General features: G+C 42.0%; 1 protein-coding gene across 1 annotated transcript; it reads right to left on the bottom strand.

Annotated features, from left to right (window-relative positions):
• Window positions 1-1,772: 1,772 nt before the first annotated feature.
• Window positions 1,773-23,498, bottom strand: DNAJC21 (DnaJ heat shock protein family (Hsp40) member C21). Its single transcript, XM_081133217.1, has 12 exons — window positions 23,264-23,498; window positions 16,415-16,508; window positions 14,746-14,869; window positions 14,366-14,488; window positions 13,688-13,992; window positions 12,646-12,797; window positions 10,735-10,822; window positions 7,769-7,927; window positions 7,312-7,354; window positions 5,393-5,562; window positions 3,298-3,373; window positions 1,773-2,883 (listed from the first exon to the last, which is right to left on the bottom strand). Exons 1-12 carry the CDS (start codon window positions 23,358-23,360, stop codon window positions 2,719-2,721), a joined length of 1,596 nt encoding a protein of 531 aa, XP_080989343.1. The 5' UTR covers window positions 23,361-23,498; the 3' UTR covers window positions 1,773-2,718.
• Window positions 23,499-25,197: the final 1,699 nt, after the last annotated feature.

Here is a 25,197-nt window from a genome sequence, read left to right as displayed (position 1 = left end):
TGGAGAGGGACTGGGAAGGGGAATGGCATGGGATGGAAAGGGTCATTGGAGAGAAAAAGGGACATCTGTAATATTTTAAACAAAAACAAAACAAACAAAATAAGCAAATAAATAAAGCTTTAGGTATTAAGCTTCCACAGGGTAACAAATCAACTCCTAAAACTTCAAAATAGACTAATTTAAAAATGTCTACTGTTCTTAGGGCCTCCTCCCAGAGGGCAATAATTCAAGGTGAGGGCATCACTGCACTCTCTCCCAAGGTGTGGCTGTGCGAATACTGAAAGGATGACAACTAAACTTGAGGCTAATTAAATTTTAAAGAAAGTAGGACCTGGGTCTAGCAAGCTGAAGCTTCCACTTGAAGAAGGATCATGGGGTTGAAACAGACAATATTCTAGAAATAAACATATGTACAGCTGCCATGAAGTTCCAAAAGAATAAAAAGTAGACAGTGAAAAGCAAGTCCCCAGCCTCACCTCATCTAGTGAGGGCTAAATATCCAGAATAAAGAACTCCTACAACTTAGCAACACAGCCCTATTCACCTGGCTTGCCTTCTTTCAACCATTTATAGATCACAAATGCATTAAGTTTTGTTTGTACAGTCATTTATTAGCTCTTAATAGGTTATTTAGAATATTTTGCTTTTATATTAAAAAAAAAAAAAAAAGGCTGCAATTAAAACCTTTTTGTACAAGTGTGAATATAGCCCCAGAACACACTTCTGGAATTATCATTTTTTAAAATATATTTTTTATTGATTTTTGAGAGAGGGGAAGAGGGAGAGAGAAACATGGATCTGAGAGGGAAATATCCTGCACCCCCCTTCTAGGTATGAAGCCTACAGCCGGTGTATGTGTCCTGACTAGGAACTGAACTGGCAACCCTCAGGTGCACGGAAGGACACCCAACCAACTGAGTCACACTGGCCAGGGCCACCAGGACATTTTAATGGCTATCCTTATACTTACCTTTATGCTGCCTCTATTTTATTTTCTCCTCTTAGGATAAATTCCTAGAAGTCCCTGGGAAGTGCTGAGTCGAAGAGATTCCCCATTTAAAGTATTGATCCACACTGCCAGATTGCCTGCCCAAAAAATGTTTCTGCTATGCCTTCTTTGCCCAAAACAGCAACCTTTCTTTCTGAAGGGCATCTGCAGGACCTTCTCTGCCTTTCAAGATGGCATCGTACTTTTTACTGCACAACATGTGACTAATAGGTCTGCCTGTTCATTAATATTCCTATTTCATAATTACAGGCAATTCATCTAGTTTAAGTTAGAGGGAGGTGGAGTGTTCAGATGGGGATGGAAGAGACCAAAGAGAAATCTGACCAGTATTTCCCCTGAAGGGGCCAAGAAAGAGGGGGAAAAACAATTAGGAGGAATTAGTGATGGAAGTTCAACAGACATAGAAAGGGAAGAAGGTAAAGAAATATATATATATCTAAGTGAAATAGAAAAAATGACAAATTAGGTTATGAAAGCACGTGTTCAGGTCCATCACAGATGAGCCACATCAGTACTACCCGTGAGGCTTTCAGAAAAGACCTTGACAGCAGGGACTTGTTCTCAAGTCTACCCATAACTGAAGAGTCCTTCCTTTGAAAATTCAAGGACAAGAGAAGAGAAATAACTTCACTGAACAGAAAGTATGTATTTCAAGCTAGTGAGTTCAAAGTTACTTTTAAGACCAATTAAAAGAATTGCCTATTTAGTCAACCCTAAAAACTGACTCACCACTGAACATATGCTTGACCACACTCACAATGATTCTCCATATTTCTTTGGATTTAATATTCATCTTTGCTGCAGAACAGCTAGCATGAACATCAGCCCTATTCAAACATCTTTCATTAAAAAAGTTTTACTCCACTGAATGATGTAAAAAAACAAAATAAAATAATTTCTGAAAATAGTGAAGAAAAAGCCCAAGGCAGAATATTCCCTGTTAAAGTGTCAGTATAAATTCTAAACCATCTGCTACCATGATCCATCACACTCCACAGCTGTCACTGCGCCTGGGGAGGAAGCGCAGTGTACATTAACTTGCTTCCACCTCCACAATCCAGATCAGAGCAAGAAACCAAAATGTATCTTGCTGATAATTACCAGTAGCATCCCAAATCAAATCAGTGTAATTACACCTCAGAGAGACATTATTCTTGAAACACACCCAAGTGTGGTCACGTAGTTCTTATCTTTCATTATCCTTGAGGGAAAAATACAGTAATCAACAACAGGTTCTTTAGAAGGAATTTTAAAATTAGAACTGGAGTCATGGAATCAGATGGGAAAAAATCTATGAAAATTTTAAAACAATCTAGAGTTGACGACAAAAGCATTAAATCATATAAAAATACTTAATGGGAAATTCAGAAAATAAAACAGAAAGGGGCATTTGTATGTGTTAAAATAATTTAATTCTCCCTGTACATTTCTGCCCGCAAGAGCCCACAGAAATCAAGAATGCACACTTTACAGTATTTACCTGTTCTGAGATATTCAAGTCCACTCAGATGGCAACAGTAGAATTCAGTCACTAATGGAAATGTTTAAAAATATATATTAAACAGAAAAATGTTTTTACAAGGTAAAAAATAATCTTCCACAATGCAATAAATTGCAGATCACTGAAATTTTAACTTTAGATGATTTCAGTTCAGTTTTTGGTTTCAAAATCTAAAGACAATCAAAAAGAAAAGGCGCTGACAGAATGTCTATCTGTTTCTGCGTTTCTCTTTCTTGCTTCGACTACTTGTTATGCCATTTAGAGAAGATGACGAAGGTGCTCTTGCATGACCTGTGGCCTTTAGATGCTCAAATAGTTTATTCCGAGATGGAAACTCGCTATGGCAGGTTGTACAGCTCATAAGAACGTCACTCTGAGAGGGGAAAGAATCATAAATAAAAGCAAGTGTTATCTGAGAGCAGTGCCATATGGAAGTTAAGTCCCATTAACCAACACCATCAACCTTAGGAGGCCTGAGACACTGAATAGCAAGCCCCCCGTGGACTAGACCAAGGCTTGAGATTTCAAAGTAATGGAAAACAGAATAGTAACTGTTTATACAAGCTGGTATTTCCAATGTGCCCCCCTTTACTTTAAAGAAAAAAATGATGGCAGCACATGTATAAATTCTACATTTGTCCAGGAAAAGTGTTGACAGATCCACAACTATTAGCAAGTGCAGAGGGCTGACCGAATACACTTACATCTTTAGAACTGGAAATAAGAGTTTAGATTATGCTGTTTAAAGAAGGTCCACTAAAGAGATGTCAATGTGACTTTGACCTACCATTGTCTGTGGCTCAGCAGATACTCTGACAGATTTTTTCGTATCTTTGGCTTTCTTTCCTCTGGGTTTAGGAACACTGGAAAATAAACAAAAGAAATCAGCATAATCCAATAATAATGCACCCCTTCTAATGGTCCATTTTGCTCCCAAGAAGATTCAAAAGAATGACATGGACTTTAAGGGCCAATTCATTAATTTTAATAGCCATGTTGATTAATTTTCACATTTGAAATAAACAGCTTTAAAGAGTAACCTTAGAGATCACATTATATATCAGATTTAACACAAAAATTAAGAAATTTACTTAAAACAGTTGAAACATAAGCTAAAACAAGGCCCCTCAGATTCTCTAAATTTTCACACTATGTGTTTTTGTTACAAAGCAAACCACTTAATATTCCATTTATTAAAGCAAACCGTCTTCACAGCCAACCAGTACTACTCACAAATAGTGCAGGACATAGAGTATGGTTCCCCCAAACACAACTTCCTGAACCTGACCCAGTCTGGTAAACATCCCAACAGTTTCACAATGAAATGAAATGAGAAAAACAGAGACACTATAATGCACTTTTCATAAAATTAAATCTGTTCAACATAAAGAATTTTTTTTTCTTAAAAGCTTTGTCCTTTCTGCTGATCTGGTAGGTTTTCCCCCCGGACCTTTTAACCCAGTAGAGTGAGTTTCCTCCTAGTCCACTTTAACTCCTGAACTTTCCTCTTCTCAATCTTCTACGTGAATTTTAACTTTCCCTAGGCATTTCATACTTTCCCTCACTTGTGCCAACCTCATTCTTACGGAAAATCCAAGTGCAACTATATTTACAGAACAGACAGGATGGGTTATAAGGGATGAGTTATGATAATTCTGCCGTGCTATTCTTCAAGCAGAAACCACAAGTCTGTATTAAGTTCAATGTCCTATACAGGCAAACCTCGTTTTATTGTGCCTCACAGATGTTGTGTTTTCTACAAATTGAAGGCAAGCCCCTCCACCAGAAAAAGATTACAACTAGCTTTACTGTGGTGGTCTGGAACCACACCCGCAACATCTCTGAGCTATGCCTATCCATTTGACAGATGCTTAGTAGGGTGGAACACATTGCAAGGAATCCAGCCAGCTTTGAAAGCATCGAGAGAAGGACATATGGCATAAAAGGCTAGAGATTAATAGTTATCAGTTTACAAAATATCATCACAGACATGCCACAAATACAACCAAGAAAACTTAGGATAATACTGGAGACCAATTTATCATATTATGAAAGACAGCAGCTGCATCCCTGGAGCCAATACCCAAGAGGTTTATTTTTTTTAAAGTACTCTAGATACACACACTTTTTTTAATGAAGAACTTCTCACTAGGTGGCCAGCATCAGGAAGCTGAGAGCAGCAGCAGAAGGGTGCCCCAGAAAGGCACTGGACATGTATGTGTGTGTGTGGCCCTGACACTCCTCAGCAGTGAAGAAGTCACTTGAATTCAAGTCCTTAAAGCCCAAAGGACACTCCACTGTGCCTGCATTGCTGCTCCAGAGCTGAGCATTTTCAATCAGGCTCCCACTCTCCTCTGTCACTTGAACTCCTTTACAAGGTCCTGTGACAGTGACCTGAGGCTACTTACTCTTCAGCTCTTTCCTCAAGGTGTAAGAAGTAATTCTGCTCCAGAGGAACACAGGAGGGTGGAGACAGTGAACTCACTGTGGGGCTCCACACAGGGCGACTGTCACAGCCATGGGCTAGGTCAGTGATGCTCCAGTGTGTGGGGCACAGCCTCATCAGTAGCCTTGTTCTCATGTGAGGTCAAGGATGACTGATGCAGGAATAAAGGAGGACCTCAGCAGGATGCGGGAAACAATAGCTGGATCAAAGTGGCCTCTTTGTGACTTTGGCCTTGTTGCTGAAATGGCCGAGAACATTCCTCTAGCACTCTCTTTCCAACATGCTTCATCTGTATGCACATCTGGATGTATACACACCGACAGACACATCCAACTCACCCCATCGCCATGGGAAAGGAGATTCTATTTGATACATGAAAAGGTCTCCTCACTGCCAGTACTAAGTAAAAAGAAGACCACACGCACCACTGACTTACCTTTTAGCTTCACTTTTTGGGTCATCACACAGTTGAACAGTCTCTGTGACACTGACACTTTCTTGGGGACTGTCTGCTAATTCTTTGGCACTCTCTTGATCTAAGTTATCTTCTGGATCAACTTTTACTCCTTCTCCAGCTCCATTTGCAATGAAATTATCATCATAATTCTAGGTAGTAACATGCATGCATTACAAAATAAATACTATAATAACACTGGCTTCTTATGTCATGTTGCCAAATAGTGATAATAAGTAATGATAACAGCCTGTGCCTGGTTGGAGGGTATCTTCAGGTGTGTGCACCCGGCCCTGACACTCCTCAGCAATGAAGAAGTCACTTGAATTCAAGATCTTAAAGCCCTAAGGACACTCCACTTAAATCAAGATCATTTTAAAACATGAATGCTCTCCCTACCTGATATTTCACAATTCTCAGTATTTTCTGCTTCCTGCTTTTTAATCTACCTGTCTCATACTACCTTCCCCTTCAAAATGAACTTAGGAAATATCAGGAATAGTGCTACATATATACAACTAGGTCTTTCTCTGGGGTTTTCTCCCTGATATAGTCAGGAATCATAAATAGTAAGTATTATCAAGGAATAAAGCTATAGAAGGAAAAATGGGGTGGCAAACTGAAGCACTTTCATGGGTGAGAACACAAACGCATGTATTTATCATTCAGTCTTCTTTATTAGCCAGCCCTTCAGGGCTCCAGATGAGGTGGGCCTGGGTTAGGGCAAATCCCTCACCACTTTCCTTGGTCCATAGTCTAGTGGCTCTGGCCCCCACACACAGAGAGACAGGCTTCTAACTAACGGCTGTAGTGTGTTTGGATGGAAGATGACATGAGTCATTTCATACAAAGAACATACAACTTGCTTTGTGGTTTTATATTTGAAACAAAAAGTTCCAAGTCACAATTTTAACAGGGGTTAACTCGTGTCATATATCATTTTTGGAGTATGAAACAGGTAAAAATTATCGAGTATATTATAACTATTTGGATAAACCAAATCTAAGGTTTTATGAAAAATTTTTAGTGTATTACCTAGGTTTTCATTAAAACATTTTCAGTTATTAAAAATAACTATAACATTTAATACTTAATATAAGCTAACATAATTAGATTATATGAAAATAGCACAGAAATCAATTTCATTCCCTTTAGAACTATCAAATATCCTTAGTAAAATGGACAAGTTCATTTTGTTTTTATAGATTCAAAAACATCCACAAGACTGTTACACACATATATCCATAGACTCCCTTTTTAATTTAAAAGTAGTCAGCCCAGTGTATCAGCAGGTTTTGTATCATCGGATTCAACCAGCTGGATGGGAACCTGCAGATGCAGAGGGTAGACTGTATGCTTTGTTCTGTGCCGTTCTATTCAAGAGACTTGAGCATCCATGGATTTTGGTATCTGTGGGAGGTCTGGAACCAATTCCCCCACAGATACTGAGGGAGGGCTGCAATTCTTGAATTTGGACCCGGGATTTGAAATATTTAAACTACTTAAATTCCTGAGAAATATCAACAAATATTCTTTCAATAATCACAATTACTGCAAAATTTCAATTATGCTCCCGGCAGAACAAACTTGGTTATACAACGATCAATCCCCAGATGTCGCGTGTCCAGATATTTTTTTAAATATGGTCACTTAGCTAATTAGTATTAGGTGACTTCCACATGCAAAATTTTTAAACACACTGACAATAGTAATTAAATAAATTAGCTACATATGTAGAAGAGAGGGGACTAAAAAAAGAAAATATTTTCAATTTCTTTTGTTTTACAATCAACATAAAATGAGTGCAAAAGTCCTTTTCCTTAATACAGATTATACTGAACAAACAAGAGCACTACAACTCTATATTTGATATTTAATATTGATGAAACTTTTTAACATACCTGTGTTGGTTTCTGTTTCTTTTTCTTTTGTTTTTTAGAAAGCCTAAGGACAAATATAAATCAAAATGTCAAGTACTTGACTTTGTGAAGACATATGAAGTAAAAAGAAAAATACTAAAACACTAGTGACAGAGAGAAGCAAAAATTAAAATTATTAATACCATAAAGTATTAAAAGGAAAAGAAAATGTTCACATTATTATTTTAGAAAATTATAAACAGTTCAATTGATAGTAATTAGCATATCAATTATCTAGGTATGAAACTGCTTCTACATATATTCATAATATAGTCTGGAAAAATTCTATTTCACTCATGTCTTTACCCATCTCAATACTATAAAGTTCCCTTAACTGGAAGAAATGCAGAAAATACTGGCAAACAGAGTGACTTGAGCTACAGGAGCATTTAAACGCGCGCTCGGGGTCACAGTGCGCCTGCGGCGTCCCTAGAAGTACCTTAGTTTGGGTGCGCCCTCCACTTCCTCCTCAGAATTGGCATCCAATACACTCTCGTCAGCCTGAGAGCCTGAAAAGTTTTCTTCCTCCTTCTCCAGCTGCTGTTTTAACAAGGCCACCATTTCCCGATGTCTCTTAGATTTTTCGTGATTCCGCATGCTGAAAGAACAATCCGACATAACTGGACATGTGCAACCCAGTTACAATTTACTCTTTTCTGATCAACTAAGCCAGGGGGTGGGGAACCTTTTTTCTGCCACAGGCCATTTGGATATCTGTAACATCATTCGAGGGCCATACAAAATTATCAACTTAAAAATTAGCTATGAGAAAAGCTCCTAGATTTACTGAATTTTGAGTCCCGCCTGCGGTTGCCTTGGCAGGGCCAGACCAAGTGATTTCACAGGCATATACGGCCTGCGGGCTGGACATTCCCCACCCTGAAATAAGCAGAATGGTAGTGACACTATGAAGAGAGACAGAACTCTCAGGATTTCTTACACCCAAGTACACTGGAAACCCAGGACTCCATTCTTTTTCCTGTACCCCAGAATGCTCCCCTCCTTCCTTTGGCCTATGCACGTTCTCCCTACTTTTTTCTTCAAATTCTCTATTATTTTTATTTTCCAATTCTTAAAATTCAAGCCTTCTCCACTCTTTCATCTTAATCACTAATTATTTGCTAAGTGTTATAAGTTCCCGGGTGTGCTATGGGCCTTGAGGCATCACTGGGATATTACACAACAAACAATCTAACTTTAACAGGAAGCTACCCTGGACCTGAGAGACAGTGACGTGAGGTCTTGATGTATAAGAGTAGTTTACCTCCTTTTGCTTTTATCAACAGCTGTCTTTCACCTTTTCGGAAGGGATCTCCCTTCTCACTCCCAACACCCTAAAAGCGACTTCAGACACATGTGTACCCCTGTAAAACTGTGCCCCATGGACAACTAAGTAACCCTTTACAAAACAGAGTTGACAACACTTAGGCTGAGAGAGTTAAATAAGCTAGAAAGTAGGAAGCTTGCATCTCTGTCAACTTTATCTCATCTGTTCAAATTTTCGTTTTCTAGTTTGGGTTGCTGCTCTCCTTCCCCACTAACATTGTCCTTCAGACCAAGGTTCCTTGGAAAATTGAAACATCTTTTGCCAGAAAGATAGTGCTCAAAAATATGACTGGGACATGTCAAAGGACACAGGGGCAAGGTTGAAGGAACTCTCGCTAACCACTGCTAGAAAAATTGGAGCATGAAAAGGGCAGTAATGAATTATAAAACATTGAAAAATTCATAAATTCACTGACAACACACAGGTAAACAGGGAAATGGAAGCTCTTGCTTATAGCTGAAAGCCACATGATGATGACAATGCAGGAGCACTGGCACTGGATAAGCCTAATTTTGGGACCATCACTGTGCAGACTGGTAAAAGCCAAAACCCTCAGTGGGATCTAAATCTAAGAACTTTTGATGAAGAGCAAGATAGTTTTAAAGTGTCTCCCCACAGATTAAATATGCTATAAGAAAAAATTTGTTGTCAGGGAAAACATTCTAACTTCACAGTGGAAAAACTGGATAGTGCCTTGACTGGGTGATCAAAGTGATCACCACCAATGAGGGGCAGACAGATGTATGTGCCTCCGGACATGAAATCCTGAGAACATGTTTATATAGTATCCCAGCTGGGCCTGCAAAACTTGACCCTAATCGTGAGGAAACGAATCCAAAATGAGAAAAACTCTATTAAAAAAAATTTTCAAGGGCCCATATTCTGGAATATCAATGGCATAGACAAGGGAACTGGGCCAGATTCAATGAGACAATAATGCAGTACATGATCCTAGACGGGATCCTGGATCGAAGTGAGAAAGATGCTGCATAGGACACTAATAAAGGATCACCTGACAAGAGTGGAATATGGACAGGAAATGAGATAAAAGCACCATATCAATGTTACACAGTTCCCCAAGTTGATAGCTGTACTCTGTGAGGGAATGTCCTTAGGAGCATTAGTATGTCACTTACTCTCAGGTTGCTCAAGAAAAGCTGTGTGTACTGAGGGAAAACAAGCACACAATGGGGAAAGTGTGGGCAAAGGGTGCATCGGGTGCTCTAGAGTCTATTCTTGCAACTTGTCTGTAAGTCTGACATTACTTCCAAATAAACAATGATTTTTAAAAACTTCCTTCACTGTTGCTTTTGTTCCCTCCCCCTCCTGTTTCTAACTTCTCCACCTCTCCCCACTTCTCCTACTGCTCTATGCCTTTCCCCAGAGGGGTCATCCAGTGAGATCATCTCTGACTCCCACACCTTCATTTCTACCCTTTGGTCTCCTTTCTCTTTACTGTGTGTTTTGTTTCTTTTTCCCTTGGTGATTCTACTTTTTCTCCCATATTCTTTACTGTTACTCTTTATAACAGTACCCATTTTAATACTTCTCTCCATCAATGTTCCGGAAGATAAAGTCCTTCCTGCTCTCCCTCCAAGGGGCAGGCCTGTGCCTTTCCCCTCCCCAACTCCCTCTTTTCCCTCAGGCTAGTTACCTCCCACTTCAGCAAATGTCCTAGGTTGGCAGCAATGGCCTGTATGGGAGGGTGATGCTGGAAGTGAGTCAGCCACCAACAGCAGAAAGAGATCATGAGCTTCAGTCTAGCCTCCTTGCTCGTGTGATATGCCTTCCTTGCCAATAAAAAGCAACATTTCTTTCTGAAGACAGTGTACGTGTTTACATGTAAAGCAGCTATTGCACAGGAACACTGGTATGACTGAGAATGGGTCCAACAGGCTGACCTGCTGGTACAAACTATTCTTCCTCCCCCAGGATGACCCATGAGGACTAGTGAGCTACTGTTAACAGCGTTTTCTTTTCAGGACTTTCAAAGGCAGAGTCACATGGGCAAGGAGGCTGGTATAGCTGCATATACTTCCCCTCAAAAGAAAAGGTGAGTTCAAAGATGTTACACTTACGCCTTTTCCGTCTTGAAAGATTTGTCACATGCCGGGCAGTACAGTCCCTCATAAAGCTCCGCGTCCTCGGCCTCATCGCTATCTTTACCTGCAGGAAGGAAGCCAACAGTTAAGAACATAAATCTAAAACACGCTAATGAACTACATCTCTTTCGTAAGGATCTACAGTTGGACACAAATTAGAAATAAAATATTTCCTTACAAAAAAACACACAACAACAAATAACACTACCATGATTTGAGTTTACCTGTAAAAGCAGCACTAAATTATAAGAAATAAATAAATCACTTTTTCTTTAGCTTTCAAGTTCTTTTCTTAAGCCTACTTAGAAGAAGACAAAAAAAATTCTCAAAACCTTGGGAGTGAGCTAAGTTCAGAAAATCAAATGTTACTTTCATAGTTCTACCGCAAAGCAGTTTTTCAACAAAGTTTTTTAGTTTACCTCTTGAGCAAGATTTTATACAATCACATTTATAACTGTAATCTACTCTTGAATGTTTAAATAAACTTAAGCTTACAACATTCTATCATTATTAAACAAATCACAAAATAGCATATTACATTTAAAGTTTAACATTGCCTCTACAGGCTTTTTTTATAAGCGTGAAGATTTACTACAATGGAATAATTACTATTAATATAGTCCAAAAATTTAAGCAACTAAAATGCACAATAAAGTCTTTGCACAATACTATACTCTATAAGAAATAAAAAAGTAAACTGACTGCCATCTGGGATTTATTATGGGATCAGTAAAGATCCCAAGGCATCTCTTCTCTATTCTACAGAATGGTTCTTTATACGAAGGGATGTTAATATGATTCGGAAGACCAGGCTCTTTAAAATCATAAATTATCAAAATACATCCAATGTTTAGTATATGGTATTATTTTCCAATTATGTGTACACTTTCAATATATCATATACATGAAATAAACTTTGATTAATCAAATAGTTACCAAAGAATGCTGGATCTAAAGTCAAAATCTGACTCTAAAAATGGTCATATGCTCTCAAGCATATGCCATAGTTTCTCAGGATCTTAAGTTTCTTCATCAGGAAAATGCAACTAATTCTATGAGCAAAACCTCTACTTAAGGGCTACTGTCAGAGTGCTAGCAAGACACCTTGTATGTGAAAGCATTTCATAAATTGTAAAACTCTACATAATTACACCACCTCACATTTGTAGAGTACTTTTTAATTTTCAAAGTACTTTCACACATACTTCTTACTCATTAATAAAACATTCCATTTCCTAATCATTTTGAATAAATAAAAGTTTGTCATTTTATCATTTGGTTTATTAGTCTGAAAAAGCACATTTGTAAACAAACATTTAAGCACACCAAGAGTCAATCTACAAAGTCAGAAATGAGAGGAAGAATTTATATACAGACCCAGTATCAGCTTTTCTGGAAAGGTCTGCTATTAAAATTGACCTACTACTTAAAAGCATTTTTTTAAATAACCAGTTGGTCACACCTATCAATATGCCCATTTGTCAATATATTTATACAGCCAGAAGCACAAATTGTTTAAAACATGGTCAGAAAAGTTTGTTAATCAAATGTTTAAAACATGATCAGAAAGGAGTTTATTAATCAAATTATCAGAATTAGACTGTTTCAATAGCCTACCTTTCCTTGGGCCATACAATATTGTTTCCTTCTAATTACCTGCCACATCTAAATATTGGGAGATGTCATATAAAAATCTAGATTTCCAGCTAAGCTTGAAAACCAAACAAACATGAAAACTCTGGCGGAAACTGGGCATTCTCCGGGTTTCTCCTCCTGCACTCTCCATTCTGCTGTCTTATCCCTTTCCTGGCACCTGTGAGCATCCTGAGTGCAGCCCTGTGCACAAGAACATTTACGTCAAGTTTCTTAATGAACGGAAAAAGTTACCATCCCGTCCATCTTTGAGCTCATGTTCCTCCACCTCGTCTTCCTCTGATCCGTCCCCAAACTCCTTTTCATACCGCGCCTCCATCTCCCGGAGCTCCTTCTCCAGGTCCGCCACCGTCATCCAGCTCTGTTCCTTGTACTGCTCTGCCAGTCTAGACACAAATAGCACAGTCTCCGCATTGGCTTTACTTACTCTTTAGGCTTAAAATGCATCCCCTAGAGAGCTTCTTCCTCCCGTGTTGTTGATGCTCACAAACTTAAAACCTGTGCTGAGTTAAAACGGGCAAAATCACTTTAAATCTGTTAGCTGTCACAGTTGATTTTAATCGCTCGACTAGATAATGGGTTTTGAAACACATAACTCTTAGCAAGTGATTTTAAGTCATAAGTGTCAAGTAAAGTGCTCATTTTCAAAAGATGAGGGGTGGGACAGGTAGCATTTTAAAGTAGTTTTTTAAAGAATGCTATATTGCTTTGCACACAATGCTTTTACAGTAACTCAAAAACAACAAAACTTTAAAGGCACCAGAATGACCTACGTAGCTAAGAGGATACCAACAGAGGCAGGACTGCGTGGTGGTTAAAAGCAAGGGCACTGGACTGACTTCCTGGGTCCAATCCCCGCCTCTGCAATTGACTAGCCATGTGATCTTGGGCCCGTCCACTTCATTTCCCAAAAGAACGAAGATACAACCCAGAACTTACTTCCAGAACTGTTGTGACATAAGCATTGAGAGCAAAGCCCTGTGCACAGTAAGAGCTCAGTTACCATTAGTTACTACTAAATTTTATTAAGAGTCTGGAAAGGATCTCGAATATAAAGGGCCTTGGAAGGAAAACATCCAATTCAAGGACAGTTTTGTTTCACAGTAGATGAAAAACCACTGCACAAAAAAAAGGTGAAACCAGGACAAAAAAAAAAGGTAAAGCCAGGATGATGGTTTAACCCGACGTGAAAGCACAACGTCTGGTATCTACCGACACCCCCTGGGGCCGCACCCCACGTAGGGAAGCACCCGGCTCGCGTTTGGGCGTTCCATACTTGGCCTGCTTTAGCTTGTGCTGCCGCCTCATCTCTTCGGCCTTCCGGGCCTTCTCTGCGTTCTGCTCCTCCACCAGCTTCCGATGCGCCTGCACTCTTTTGTCTCTCTTGCGAATGAAAGCTACCAGCTGGCGGACAAGCTCATTCTTCTCTTTCCTTGCTTTGTCTCGAGTCTTTCTGTTTTCTTTCTCCATGGCGCGTTTCTCCCAGCGGTTGGAAGCTTGCCGGGTGTCATATTCCTCTTTCCAAGCGAAGTTCTTTTGCGTGCAGAAGCTCTGCCAGTACGCGTAGAAAGGGTGGACCACCTAGTGACAAGGAAAGTAGGTAAGGCGCCAGCTTTTTACTTAGACTCTTTTAGTAAGGCAGCAGGTATGAATGATGCAAAACATCTTTCGTCCTTCGTATTTACCACGTTACTATTAATCAAAGGAGAAGATGACAATCCTTCTAAGGCTTTAAACAAAATAAATAACTACTGGGTATGAATTTAACAAGGAAATTAACTGGATCGGATTGCAGTCAATTAGGAGGAAAAAGTAAAAAAAGGGAGACTACCAGGAAGGAAGAGAGAAGAAAGTCACAGGATAGGACTGAGAACTAGAATCCAGTTTTTTAAAATAAAGAAATAGCAAGACACGCTGATCAGTGCTAAGCGTAAAACGGCCGCGCATGTCTCACCGTATCATAGTCACTCTGGGAGTCTCCAAAGGTCGGGAAATCCTCAGCATCCTCTTCCAACACCGATTCCAGCTCTTCCTTCGCAATCATTTCAAAAACGCTGCGATACACTGTATAAAAGCCCTAGAAAACAGGCAATAGAAACACAAATTCTTAACACTATAGTCTAATCACAGAATAAGATCTTACAATGAAATGTGAAAAACTCTCCTGTTGAAGAATTACAGCCCCAAGCTCTGTCACTGTGAGTTCAGTTATGTTCCAACTGGAGGTTTTTAATATCCTGATAGTTTAAATATGAAGGCAGTGTTTCTTAGTTTTCAAAATGAACACTGGTTCACTTTCTATTACAGAAGTCTCTGTGTCGCTGAGAGCCTTACCTTCTCATCATCTCCATAACCAGAGTAACAGGTGACAGTGAAATAGTGAAGCAAATCTAAGCTGTCATCTTGATATTCTCCATCCAGCCCACCTCTAAGCAGGGCCTCTCTATGATTATCATACCTAAATAGATGAAGAAATCAGCATCATCAGTGAAGGCTAAGTACACAGAATTCAAAAGGAACTTTTACTCTGAAACCACCTAACTGCTATTATTGTATATTTTAATGTGTCCAACCCACAACCAAAAACCTTAAGAAAATCATCAACATGAAAACACAACCTTTCACAGAACTGCTGATTAAAACTATGACTACAACTACTAATCCACTCTAGGCATTACACAGTACTAGGCCACATGAACAAGCGAATTTCATAAGCCAGGAAATTTCCATGACCCTCCCAGAAAGGTAGCTGCATGCCTACAGGAAAGAAACATTATTGGAAAGAGTACTAGTGGAAATAATCTGGTCCACAGACTAATTATACATTTGGGATCTGAGAATTTAGCAACATGTACCAATAAGACTCTTGCTATGTATATGTAAACAATCTAGTAGTTTCATACACATGCAATTACACCACATAACTCTGTAAAGTTAGTTGATATTCCTGTTTGCTACAACAGGAAGTTGAGGCTCAGTGACATAAAATAGCTTGTTGTCCATAATCGTGAAGCCTGTAAGCAGCAAAGTAGACTTCAAAATCAGATGTCTGCACTGGAAGGACTCTGCTCCCTCCTGGCCAGTGTGCAGTACTGCTTCCACACAACAGCAGAGGGAACAGGCAGGGGCTTTAAATAAAGACACAAGAGAATCCCTGGGCAAGAAAACAACCCAAGATCTAGAGAAGAGGCCAGAGTAAAAGGAAATCAGGAAGAATCTCAAAGTTCCCAAAGGAAGGCAAAAGCATTTCCAAGGCCAGATCTCCAAGTTCCTTGGGAGGAGAAAAAATGTAGGATTTTCTCTGATTTCCATCTAAAAGGCAATTTTAGAGAACTTTCTTTAGAGCCTTTCTCTCTGGAAGCCAGCTGTGAGCACACTGACACACAGAAGACTAATACGCAGCATGGGTACCACCTGCGCTGTGGATGGAACAGCAGGATCCTGCAGTTATGTCAGGGCTCAACACCTATCCTTTTGTGGCAAAAAGTCCATCAAGACTCTGGAAACTCGGAACTCCCAACACAGAAATTGTTTGGAAATGATATTAAATGACCAGGTCATCATTAGTAAAAGTGTCTGTCACAGATGTAGAAGCTTAACTCAAGTTCTTCATATATAGTTATAGGAAAAATATTACAATTCTTGTATTAAAATACTGTATCTGTTTTTTAAGGACAAGTCAGCATTCTTCCTTGTCTGACATCAGGAAATTTGTCATATACCAAAGAGATCCCATTTAATGAGAAGTCACTTCATAAGTATCAAAGTTAAAACTATCTAACATTGCAAACTTTGCAATGTCATCAGCTATAAAATCAGGCATTGGAGTAATCATTTCTCAGGTTCCCTCCTACCCAAATATTGCATTCTATAGAATGAGTAAGTGATAGGAGCCTCAGAACAAACCAAAAACCATTAATGTATTAAATTGACAACTTAATACATTATTGACAATTCTTCCAGACAAAATACACTAGGATAGAAGGGACAACATGATGCTCACCATGCTCTTTCCTGAGGGTCACTCAACACATCATATGCTGCTTGGATTAATTTAAATTGTTCAGCTGCTTCCACGGCATTATCCAGGTTTTTATCTGTGAAAATAAAGTCACAGAAATTCAGTCATCAAAAAAGTACAAGACAAAATCTAAAAGAGACCTTGCCTATCACAAATGCCATAAACAGATGAGGAGTGCATAAAACAAAGAAAAACAATGAGGGAAAAGCAAAGAGATACTGGATGGTTGATAATCAAAATCTAAGTATCTACTCGAGCAGAGATTCCATGCTTTTCCCGAAGCCTTGGTGCCTACCTGAGCACTCAACCTGAGTATCCACAATGGAAGACCCTGAGTAGTGCACATCATCTTTTTAGGAATTAAATCGGTTAGGAAAACAGTTATTGTTTAGTGCTAGATTACTGTTGTTCACAACATATTTTAAGTTTTTCTTCCTTATTAACATATACCAAAATAAATCTCATAAAGTTTTAAAAAGATACACTAATTCTTTCCTTAGCTGTGCTTCCTTAACCATGGAATTCAGAAAGCATCTTTGCCTCAGGGTAGCAGCCAGCTTCCAAGCCAGCCCACAAGGATCTCCACCTCCTGGCATCACACCTTGTGCGGTCCCCACCCAAGTCACCAGGGGTGGTCTGTGTGGCCAACAGCAGGCAGCAGAAAAGTGAGAAGTGAGGATGGCATGGTGTGGTACTTCTGAGATGGTTGATACAAGAGAGCAGTTTCAATCTTGGGTTCTCTGGGATCACTTTGGAAGTAGCCAGTTGCCATAGCATGATGACACTCAGGTGGCCTATGGAGAAGCCAGGTCATGAAAAAGAGGCCTCTGGCCCACAGCCAGCAAGCAACCGAGGCCTGCCAACACCATGTGAATGAGCTTGAAAGTGGGTTTTCCCAGACAGTGAAGATACAACCTCATGAGAAACCCTGAGTCAAAACCACCCAGCTAAGCTGTTCCCAGACTCTGATCCTCAGAAACTGGGAGTCCATAGAATGAATGTTTGCAGTGTTTGTTGTTTTAAGCCCTAAGTCTCTGGTCATTTGTTACATGGCAATAGAAAACTAATATACTGAGAAGTAAAATATTTGAATCTACTGTGGAGCACACCAGAGCTCTTTAAACTACAGCTCCATAGTTGCCCTCTAAGAGTCTAGAAGAAAATATGACAAACATGTATTCCCTACAATGGTCTGGCAGCCTTAGAACAAGGCCCTTGAGGGCATCCTGTCTCCTCCTCTCAGGTACTATCGTGGATCCCAAGTCCTTTAGATGGTCTTCTGCTCAACTAAGAGAGACAATATTTTCTCAAGGCAGCAATTTGCCATAGCTCTTTTTGCTAAGATGCTTTCGCACAAAAAGCTTTCAATATTATTTTAGAATCATGATCCCTTAGAACTGAAAGGACAAAAATCTCCATCCCTGGAGCCTACTTATTTGCGAGGAGTAATGCAATGCAAGTCTAATCTACATTCACAGTGCAGCCCATCTGAAGAGAGCCAGTGGGTCATCTCCCAGCCACCTCGTCTCTGGGTAACATACTCCCATCCCTTAGGGGACTCCACAATCCTCCACTTCAAACGCAGTCAGAGACAGGCACTGATAGTCAGAGCGAATCATTACTACCTTTCCTTATCACTCTATTTAACCACTCTAGCTAATTACATTAGCCTTTAGCAACATCATCACATAACATCATCCTGAAATTAGAGCTGACAAAGTTTTAAGTATTTTTCATATTACTGACAAGCCAATTGATGCCTGTAACATGGATCTATTCCATTCTGTGGCTGACACTAAAGATCAGATCATCTAACACCCTTCCCCCTTTTCTCTTACAGCCTCCACTAGGGAGGCTGGATATGCAAGTATTCTACCTTATCCAGCCTCCCCTGCTGCTAGAAACAGCCCTGTGACACAGTTCTGACCAATGAGATGAAGTGCAGTAGTGTATTTTCTTTTCTTCTTCTTTCTTTTTGTCTTGAATGTAGACATAGCTGCTGGAGCTTCAGCAGCCACCTTGAGACCGTGAAGGAAAAGCCAAGAGATTCACAGTGAAATTACTGAGCCACCGACACAGGCCAGCAGGCACCTACCTCCAAGCCTTCTTGTGGTGAGAAAGAAAAACAAAACAGAACTCTAATTTAAGCCATTATGGTTACCTTTTCTGTTATTTCCAACTAAGACTACCAAATTCCATCTTATTGTGGTCCTGTGGCAACTGGGTTTTAGGTGGTCCAGGACACTCAGTGCCCTTCTGTAATTATTTTAGATTCTGATTACCACTGTGACAGATACAACAAGTTGCCTCCCCAGTATCTATTCTCTCCTTCCTCACAAAGCCCTGATTTTGTTCACAGTAGCAATGTAGCCAGTTAAAAATTCTTCCCCAGACTTTCTTGAAGCTGGGTTATCAGGTGACCCAGCTTTAGCCAATCAGATATAAACACATGTCCACTAAGTGAAGCTTCTCAGGAAAGGCTTTGTTTTCCAGATGAAAGGACAGGCTTTGGTGGCACTCATTCTAGGCCCCTAACCTGCCCGTGTCCGGCCGGAAGCCAGGGTATTATAATGCCTGCAGGTGGATTATGAGGCTAGAGGCAGAGACTGCTAGTTCATTGCCTTCTTCCAGTAATAACTGAACCCTGCTTCAGGGTAGGCACCTGGTGCCAGAATAGACTCCACTTCCCAGTCTTCTTTGAAGCTTAGGTGTGGACATGGGACAAAGCTATAAGTATTCTAAAATGTTTTTTTCAGAATCTTCTTTAAAAGGCAAGTAGCACACAATCTGTCCCTACTTCATCCCTTCCTCTTCCACCCTGCTGCCTGGGATCCCTAGCTGCCACCTTGGACGGTGAGAGAGGGCCAACCTCAGAGTTGCTGAGCAGAGGGAGGAAGGACCTGACCTCATGGAGGAGACCTGCTACCCGGGGCCTCACCTGCCTATCTCTGCACCTCCACGGCAGAGAGCAATAAACATCTATCTCTGGGGCTAAAATGCTTACACTTTGTGCAGGGACCCAAGCCTTATGGTCAGGATGATGGACCAGGTCTCTGAAGGTTTCATTATGTGGCTGGAGCTACCAAGATGGGCCATCTCTGGATTTCTTGTTGTGTAAGAAATAAAATGCCCTGGTTTAGCCACTGTAGCCAGCTTCCTGTCACATGCACCTAGACCCAACCCTGATATGCCTTGAAGGTGAGACTCCAGCTAAAAACAGTCATGACTTCTATGTCTTCATCAAATCATTACTAAAAGCTTTGTCAGATACATAAAAAAGCACAGTTCAAATGAAAGCTGAATGGCACAAAAAGCCAGCAAAACAAAAAAGGCGACTGTGTAGGGTGGCAGATGGTGGTTCCTCTTCACCTCTAATCAGTACTGTGTTTTGTTGTCCTGTTTCTTCCCACTCCCTTCTTTCCTCCCCAAAAAGTCTGAAGAAAGCTAAAGCTCTTAAACACATACACCCGTTAATGTGCAGCCTGAAAATAAGATCTAATCTCTTACTGAAGCTTCTTTCTTAAATAATTTTTTCAATCTGTCAAATGGCCTTTTATTTCAGTTAAATACACCTGACCTGGTTGACTAGAAGGTTGAACTGAGATCTAAACGCGTAAGAGCAAGAAGTTAAAAAGCACTAATTTAAAAAATGGAAAGCCCACATAATTTATTATTCACCAGATTCAAAAGCCACAGGTATTGCAGATCAGTCATCCAAGTTTAAAAGGCATTCTCACATTATTCTTTGTGCTTTTCTCTTCATCCACTAAGCTCTCTTCCACTCCCTCCCAAACCTTCTTACAGTGCCTTCTGAAAAATCCCACAGATTGTGCCTTTTAAGACCTGCCTTGACTGAAGCCAGGCTCCCCGAGATTCCTTCAGCCAGAGCCTTCATAGGGCAGGTCTAGTGCTGGAGCTGGCGTCCTCCTGGCCACACTCCTTTACTCACCCACCAGAAAGACAAACGAGCATTCCTCCAGGACTCATTTGGACTTCTCACCTTCTTCCCCTCCTCACTGTCTACTCACCTCCCAACCACTGCCTCTTATTCACTGAGAATTCTGGCACTTGGCTCAGAGCTTCCATCCCCAGTTCCTGGTTGTCACCCTGAGTCACTTCTATGTCCCTTGACCTCCTGGTCTCTCTACCTCCAATCTTGCCTGATCCAACCCACTCTCCCACGACAGCCAGAGATACACTTAAAAAACACAAACCTATCATCTCAACCCTGCTTCTAACTCTTCACTGGCTTCCCAATGCCCTTGGGTTCAAATACAATCTATCTAATCCAGTCACCACAACCTTCCAGAACTGGCTCCTACTTACCTGGCCACGCTCACCTCTTTCCCCATCCTGGACTGTGCCATGCTTCCACTCACCCCCCCACCTGTATTCTCTGTACTCCCACTTTAGGTCTCCACCTAGGTGTCAATTCTAGGGATGCACATCTACCCCGCAAATACATAAACCCAGTCCAGGTCAGGTACATGTGCTCATAAGCACCTGTTATTGGCCCTCATGCTGCCCTTATCTCCCCGGGTTGAAATCGCCTGTCTCCTCTGTGTTACCCCAAAGACTGCATGTGCCAGCAGGGCAGGGACCACCCCTGTCTCGTTCACAGAGTAAAGTGCCTGGGGAACATTCATCGGATGAATTACTGAAAGCCTGCCTTCCCCAAGGAGTGATCTCACTAGGCAGTACTGGGGACCCTACTGGAATTTATTCTCCGTCCTCAATGAAAGAAATAAAGGTATCTCCTTTTCCTTTTTTAAATGAAAGATGGGCAGCCTTTCTACTTGAGGTACATATTATTCTTGTAAGCAAGGCCCGTATGTTAACCTCCAAAACCTCTCACATAGTACCTTGTACATGGAATGAAATTAAACATCTGTCAAGTGACAGACTAACAAGTTGATGAGCCTGCAAAGCATATCAAAATCATGCGTCTCCTGGGAGAGTATCTACACCTTAAATGTACAAGTATCTTCAAAGCAAAAAGTATTTAGGATGCTATGAATTATGACATTCTGAGAAGATATTCACATTTGGTTATTAACAGGTTTGGTTTCAAAGGAGCTAACTGGTATTTTAGTAATATTTGCATATTTCTTCCTTGCACTGATTTCCAATTAATCACCAACTCTGGAAATTTGTCCTGTACAACATCTCTTCAATCCGGCCTTACCCCTCGCACTGACCAGAAGCCTGACCTGGGCCCTTGCCTTCCCAGGATGGACGCTGCCTGACTTCTGTCTCCAACCCCCTTCAATCCTCTCAGTTGCCTTCATAGTTCCCTCCAAGGACGTCTTAATAAAACCAGCCTCAACTCTCTATTACGGGAAAAACCAACTTCACAGTCTTTAGCCTAGCATTCAAGGCCCTTTACAATCTAATCTCAAAACTGCTACTCAAAATGTTTCAATATTGTCATCAAAATTATCTGTGCATTAGTTATCTTCCTCACACCTTCTCAGTCACGAGTTCCTTTCTTCTAATTCCTAACTCGATTTCTACACTGTTTGGGGAGATTTATTAATTTTGGAGATAGCTACTGAGTTCCTGCTGTGAAGATTTATCTCACTTACCTCCCTTCCAATATGTGTCAGATCTTTTCAGTTCCTCTGTTGGTAAGCATTATAACTTCAAGTAACAAAAGCCTGCCTTTATTACTTGTCCCATCAACTGCAGACATTACCTTCTGACTTTGGGTCCCCAGCCATTCCGACAGCTCTTCTCCTAACCCATATTTTCAGATTTCCAATAAACACTGCCTTCGGTCACACTGCCCCCTGGATCACCTTCTTTCGTCCACCACACTGTTAAGTTCACTTTTCCCAATTCCATTCCTCTAGGATCCAGCTAAAATCCAGGCTCTTCTGCCAAGGGGAAGCCTCATGGCCTCTCAGTACACAGTGGAAACTCCCTCTTCTCCTGAATTCCTGGGGCATTACTAGTTATTCTATTAATCCAACTGCCAGTTATATCCGTGGTGCTATTTGGTTTGCACCTGTATTTAACTTGTCGTGTGTGTAAAGGCATGTTTTCCGGCAAGGCTGAGATGAGGTCTCTGTCCTAGCAATTCAGAATCTACCCTGACTTGCATATACTGGAGACTAGAAGCGTGCTTACTGATCGGTGCTAATAGGAAAGCCTCTTACCAACCTCCAAAGGCTGAGCTGCAACTCCTGCCTCAGTTTCCCAGGCTGGAAGCTGATACTACTACCCAGGTCTCACGGGCCCGGACTACCACCATTCAAACATACTTCCAAGTAAACATACAAACTCCACCAAGGAAGAGCGATACTAGCGCCTGTCTTAATCTCGGAAAGACAGGAGCCATCGACGACACTTAGGTGGCAGGGATTCCGCGATCAAGTTCAGGGCGGCCGAGGAAAAGCCCGGGCACCGGAGCGGCGGGGACTCGGCAGGGACGAGCCGGAGGCCGCCCGGGCGGAGAAGTCCTGACCCCCCGCCCTCCCCGGTGTCGGCGGCGGGGTGAGAGGAGCAAGTCGAGGCGCAGGAACGCGGTCTCTCCCCAGCAAGAGGCGGTGCGGGACCCGTGGGGGCAGGCGGGGGGCACCGGGAAGGGCTGGGGCGCCGGGAGCCTCAGTGAAGCCCGGCGGCGGCGGGCTGCGTCCCCGCGGGTGGGGACAGCCCAGGGCCACCTGGCCGGGACAGGGGCCGACGGGCTCCCGGGCAAGGCTTCCTGGGCGAGGGGAGGTACGGGGCGCGGAGTTCGAGGCGCAGCCGGCCCCCGCTCACTCCGGGCACAGAGGTGAAAAGGGCGCGAGGCCGGGCCGGCGAGGGGCCGCGGCGGCGCGGAGTAGTTACCCGGGTGCCATTTCAGGGCCAGCTTCCGATAGGCCTTCCTGAGCTCCTCCTCGCTGGCGTCGCGCCGCACCCCCAGCGCCTCGTAGTGACACTTCATCACCCGGCCGGGCGGGGGGCCGAGGCCGGGGCCCGGGGCGGGGCAGGGGCCCGGGCCCGGGCCGCAGGGGTGGCGGTGCCGCTGACGGTCCCCTCCTGCGGCGGGAGCGGGGCGCCGGCACTGGGCCAGCCAGCGGGCGCGGCGGCGCGGGGCGGCGGCGCGCGGCGGGGACCGGCGGCGCGGGCTGCGGCACGCGGGCGCGCGGAGGGGGCGGCGCCGGCGGCCGCGGCTCCGCATGGGAGGAGGGCGGGCTCTGCGCCGGAAAAGCCGTGTGGGGGAGGCGGGGCCCGCGCGGGGAGGCGGGGCCAGCGCGGGGAGGCGGGGCCGCGGCGGGGGAGGCGGGGCCACGTGGTGTCATTGTGAGGGGCACAGAGGGCGGCCAGTGTCAGTGGCGCCAACTGGGCAGACGTCCTGAGGGCTGGGACGGGTGGAAGAAGATACTGGAAAGCACGTTGTGATGCTGATAATTTCTTAATTGAGCCCCGTTTTTACAGATGAGGCAACTCCGGCCGGAAGTCGCCCAGTAGTTGGCTCAAGCGGGATTCGGTTGGACCGAACAATTAAAAACTAGTTTTTTAACTCTTCAGTTCTCTTCAGCTGCCGCTTAATGCGACCTCTGCTATTTCCCATGTTGACCAATATGTATAGGAATAACAGCAAATAAGATGACTTAAACAATTTAAGAGGGAAGCATCAACACTTTTCAAAATAGCATACTATATGTCTTACCACCAATATGGATGAAATTGTGTGACCCATCCATCCATCACTCACTAATCCTAACTTTTTGGCCTCTAATCCTACATTTCCAAGGTTGGTTTAGGTTAAGAATTGCAGTTAAGGCATAGAATTTAACTAGGTTTTCCTTGATCTAACAGATACACTCTATTACAGGTTGGAAGATCTGTATAACTGTTCCAAATAATTTGATAAGGTGTCAAAATAGTATCCTAATTGTCATTAAAATGCACCAACACAGCAATACATTTCACTGTAATGTGGACTGTTTACATACGTCAGCTACTATGTATAGGTTATATTTGTCAACCATGTACGGTTAGAGAAGAGTTGGCTCCGCAACATCTATTGTACAGGGTTGGAGTATCCGAAGTTTAGGAAGATTGTCCCTTTCTCCCTAATATCCTGCTCCCTGCACTATCAAAACAAACCCACTCTAAACCTCATAAAGTTTCTCCACACACCACTGTCCAACCAAATCTCTATACTCAGAATTCATAAACTTAACTGTTTTCCAAAGAAAGAAGATACTGTATGGCCTTGACTTTAAAATTGCTAATGCATAGGAATTGAGAAGTTTGAATGCGGGGAAAAAGTGGCAACATTCCCCCATCTGAGAGAATGGCATTGCATGTTGGGGATGGGGGGGTGGACAGCAAAAAGCGACAAGACTCTTCTTTCAACTACATATAATTTTGCTTTTAAAGTCACTTGCTTTTTTCCCTCTGAGGAAAAGGGATCTATTTTTGCCTGTAACATTGCATAGAAAATTTAACAATTACACTAGATATAAATTTCAGTCTAAAGTAACACCTTTATTAAATAGGTTGGCTTCTAAATGAACATGGACATGGGAGATGAGGAATTCTCAACCAAATGAGGTATTCATATAAATGACTGTGAAAGGGAATTTGGAACAGGAAAATGTGGAAACTGATAAAGTTGCCAAATTGGAAATTCCACAGAAACTCTACCACACACACATCAAAAAGTACTGTCTTCAAATTTCACAACTTGTTGACCCTGGTTATGTATATAACCTACAATAAACTTCTTGAGATGTGGATGTTTCAAAATAAATCCTGAATAGTTATTTCTA

This window comes from Miniopterus schreibersii, assembly GCF_964146895.1.
Source record: "Miniopterus schreibersii genome assembly, chromosome: 3".
NCBI classification, from domain to species: domain Eukaryota; kingdom Metazoa; phylum Chordata; class Mammalia; order Chiroptera; family Miniopteridae; genus Miniopterus; species Miniopterus schreibersii.
Note: the sequence above shows the minus strand (reverse complement) of the source record. Positions and strands in the feature narration are given on the sequence as shown.

Excerpts from the sequence above, each read along its gene's own strand:
- DNAJC21 (XM_081133217.1), bottom strand. The coding sequence starts at position 23,360 with ATGAAGTGTCACTACGAGGCGCTGGGGGTGCGGCGCGACGCCAGCGAG. Across the intron at positions 16,509-23,263 it reads GGCCCTGAAATGGCACCCGG|ATAAAAACCTGGATAATGCC; the intron begins GTAACTACTCCG and ends TTATTTTCACAG. Across the intron at positions 13,993-14,365 it reads CCCAGAGTGACTATGATACG|GTGGTCCACCCTTTCTACGC; the intron begins GTGAGACATGCG and ends CCTTGTCACTAG.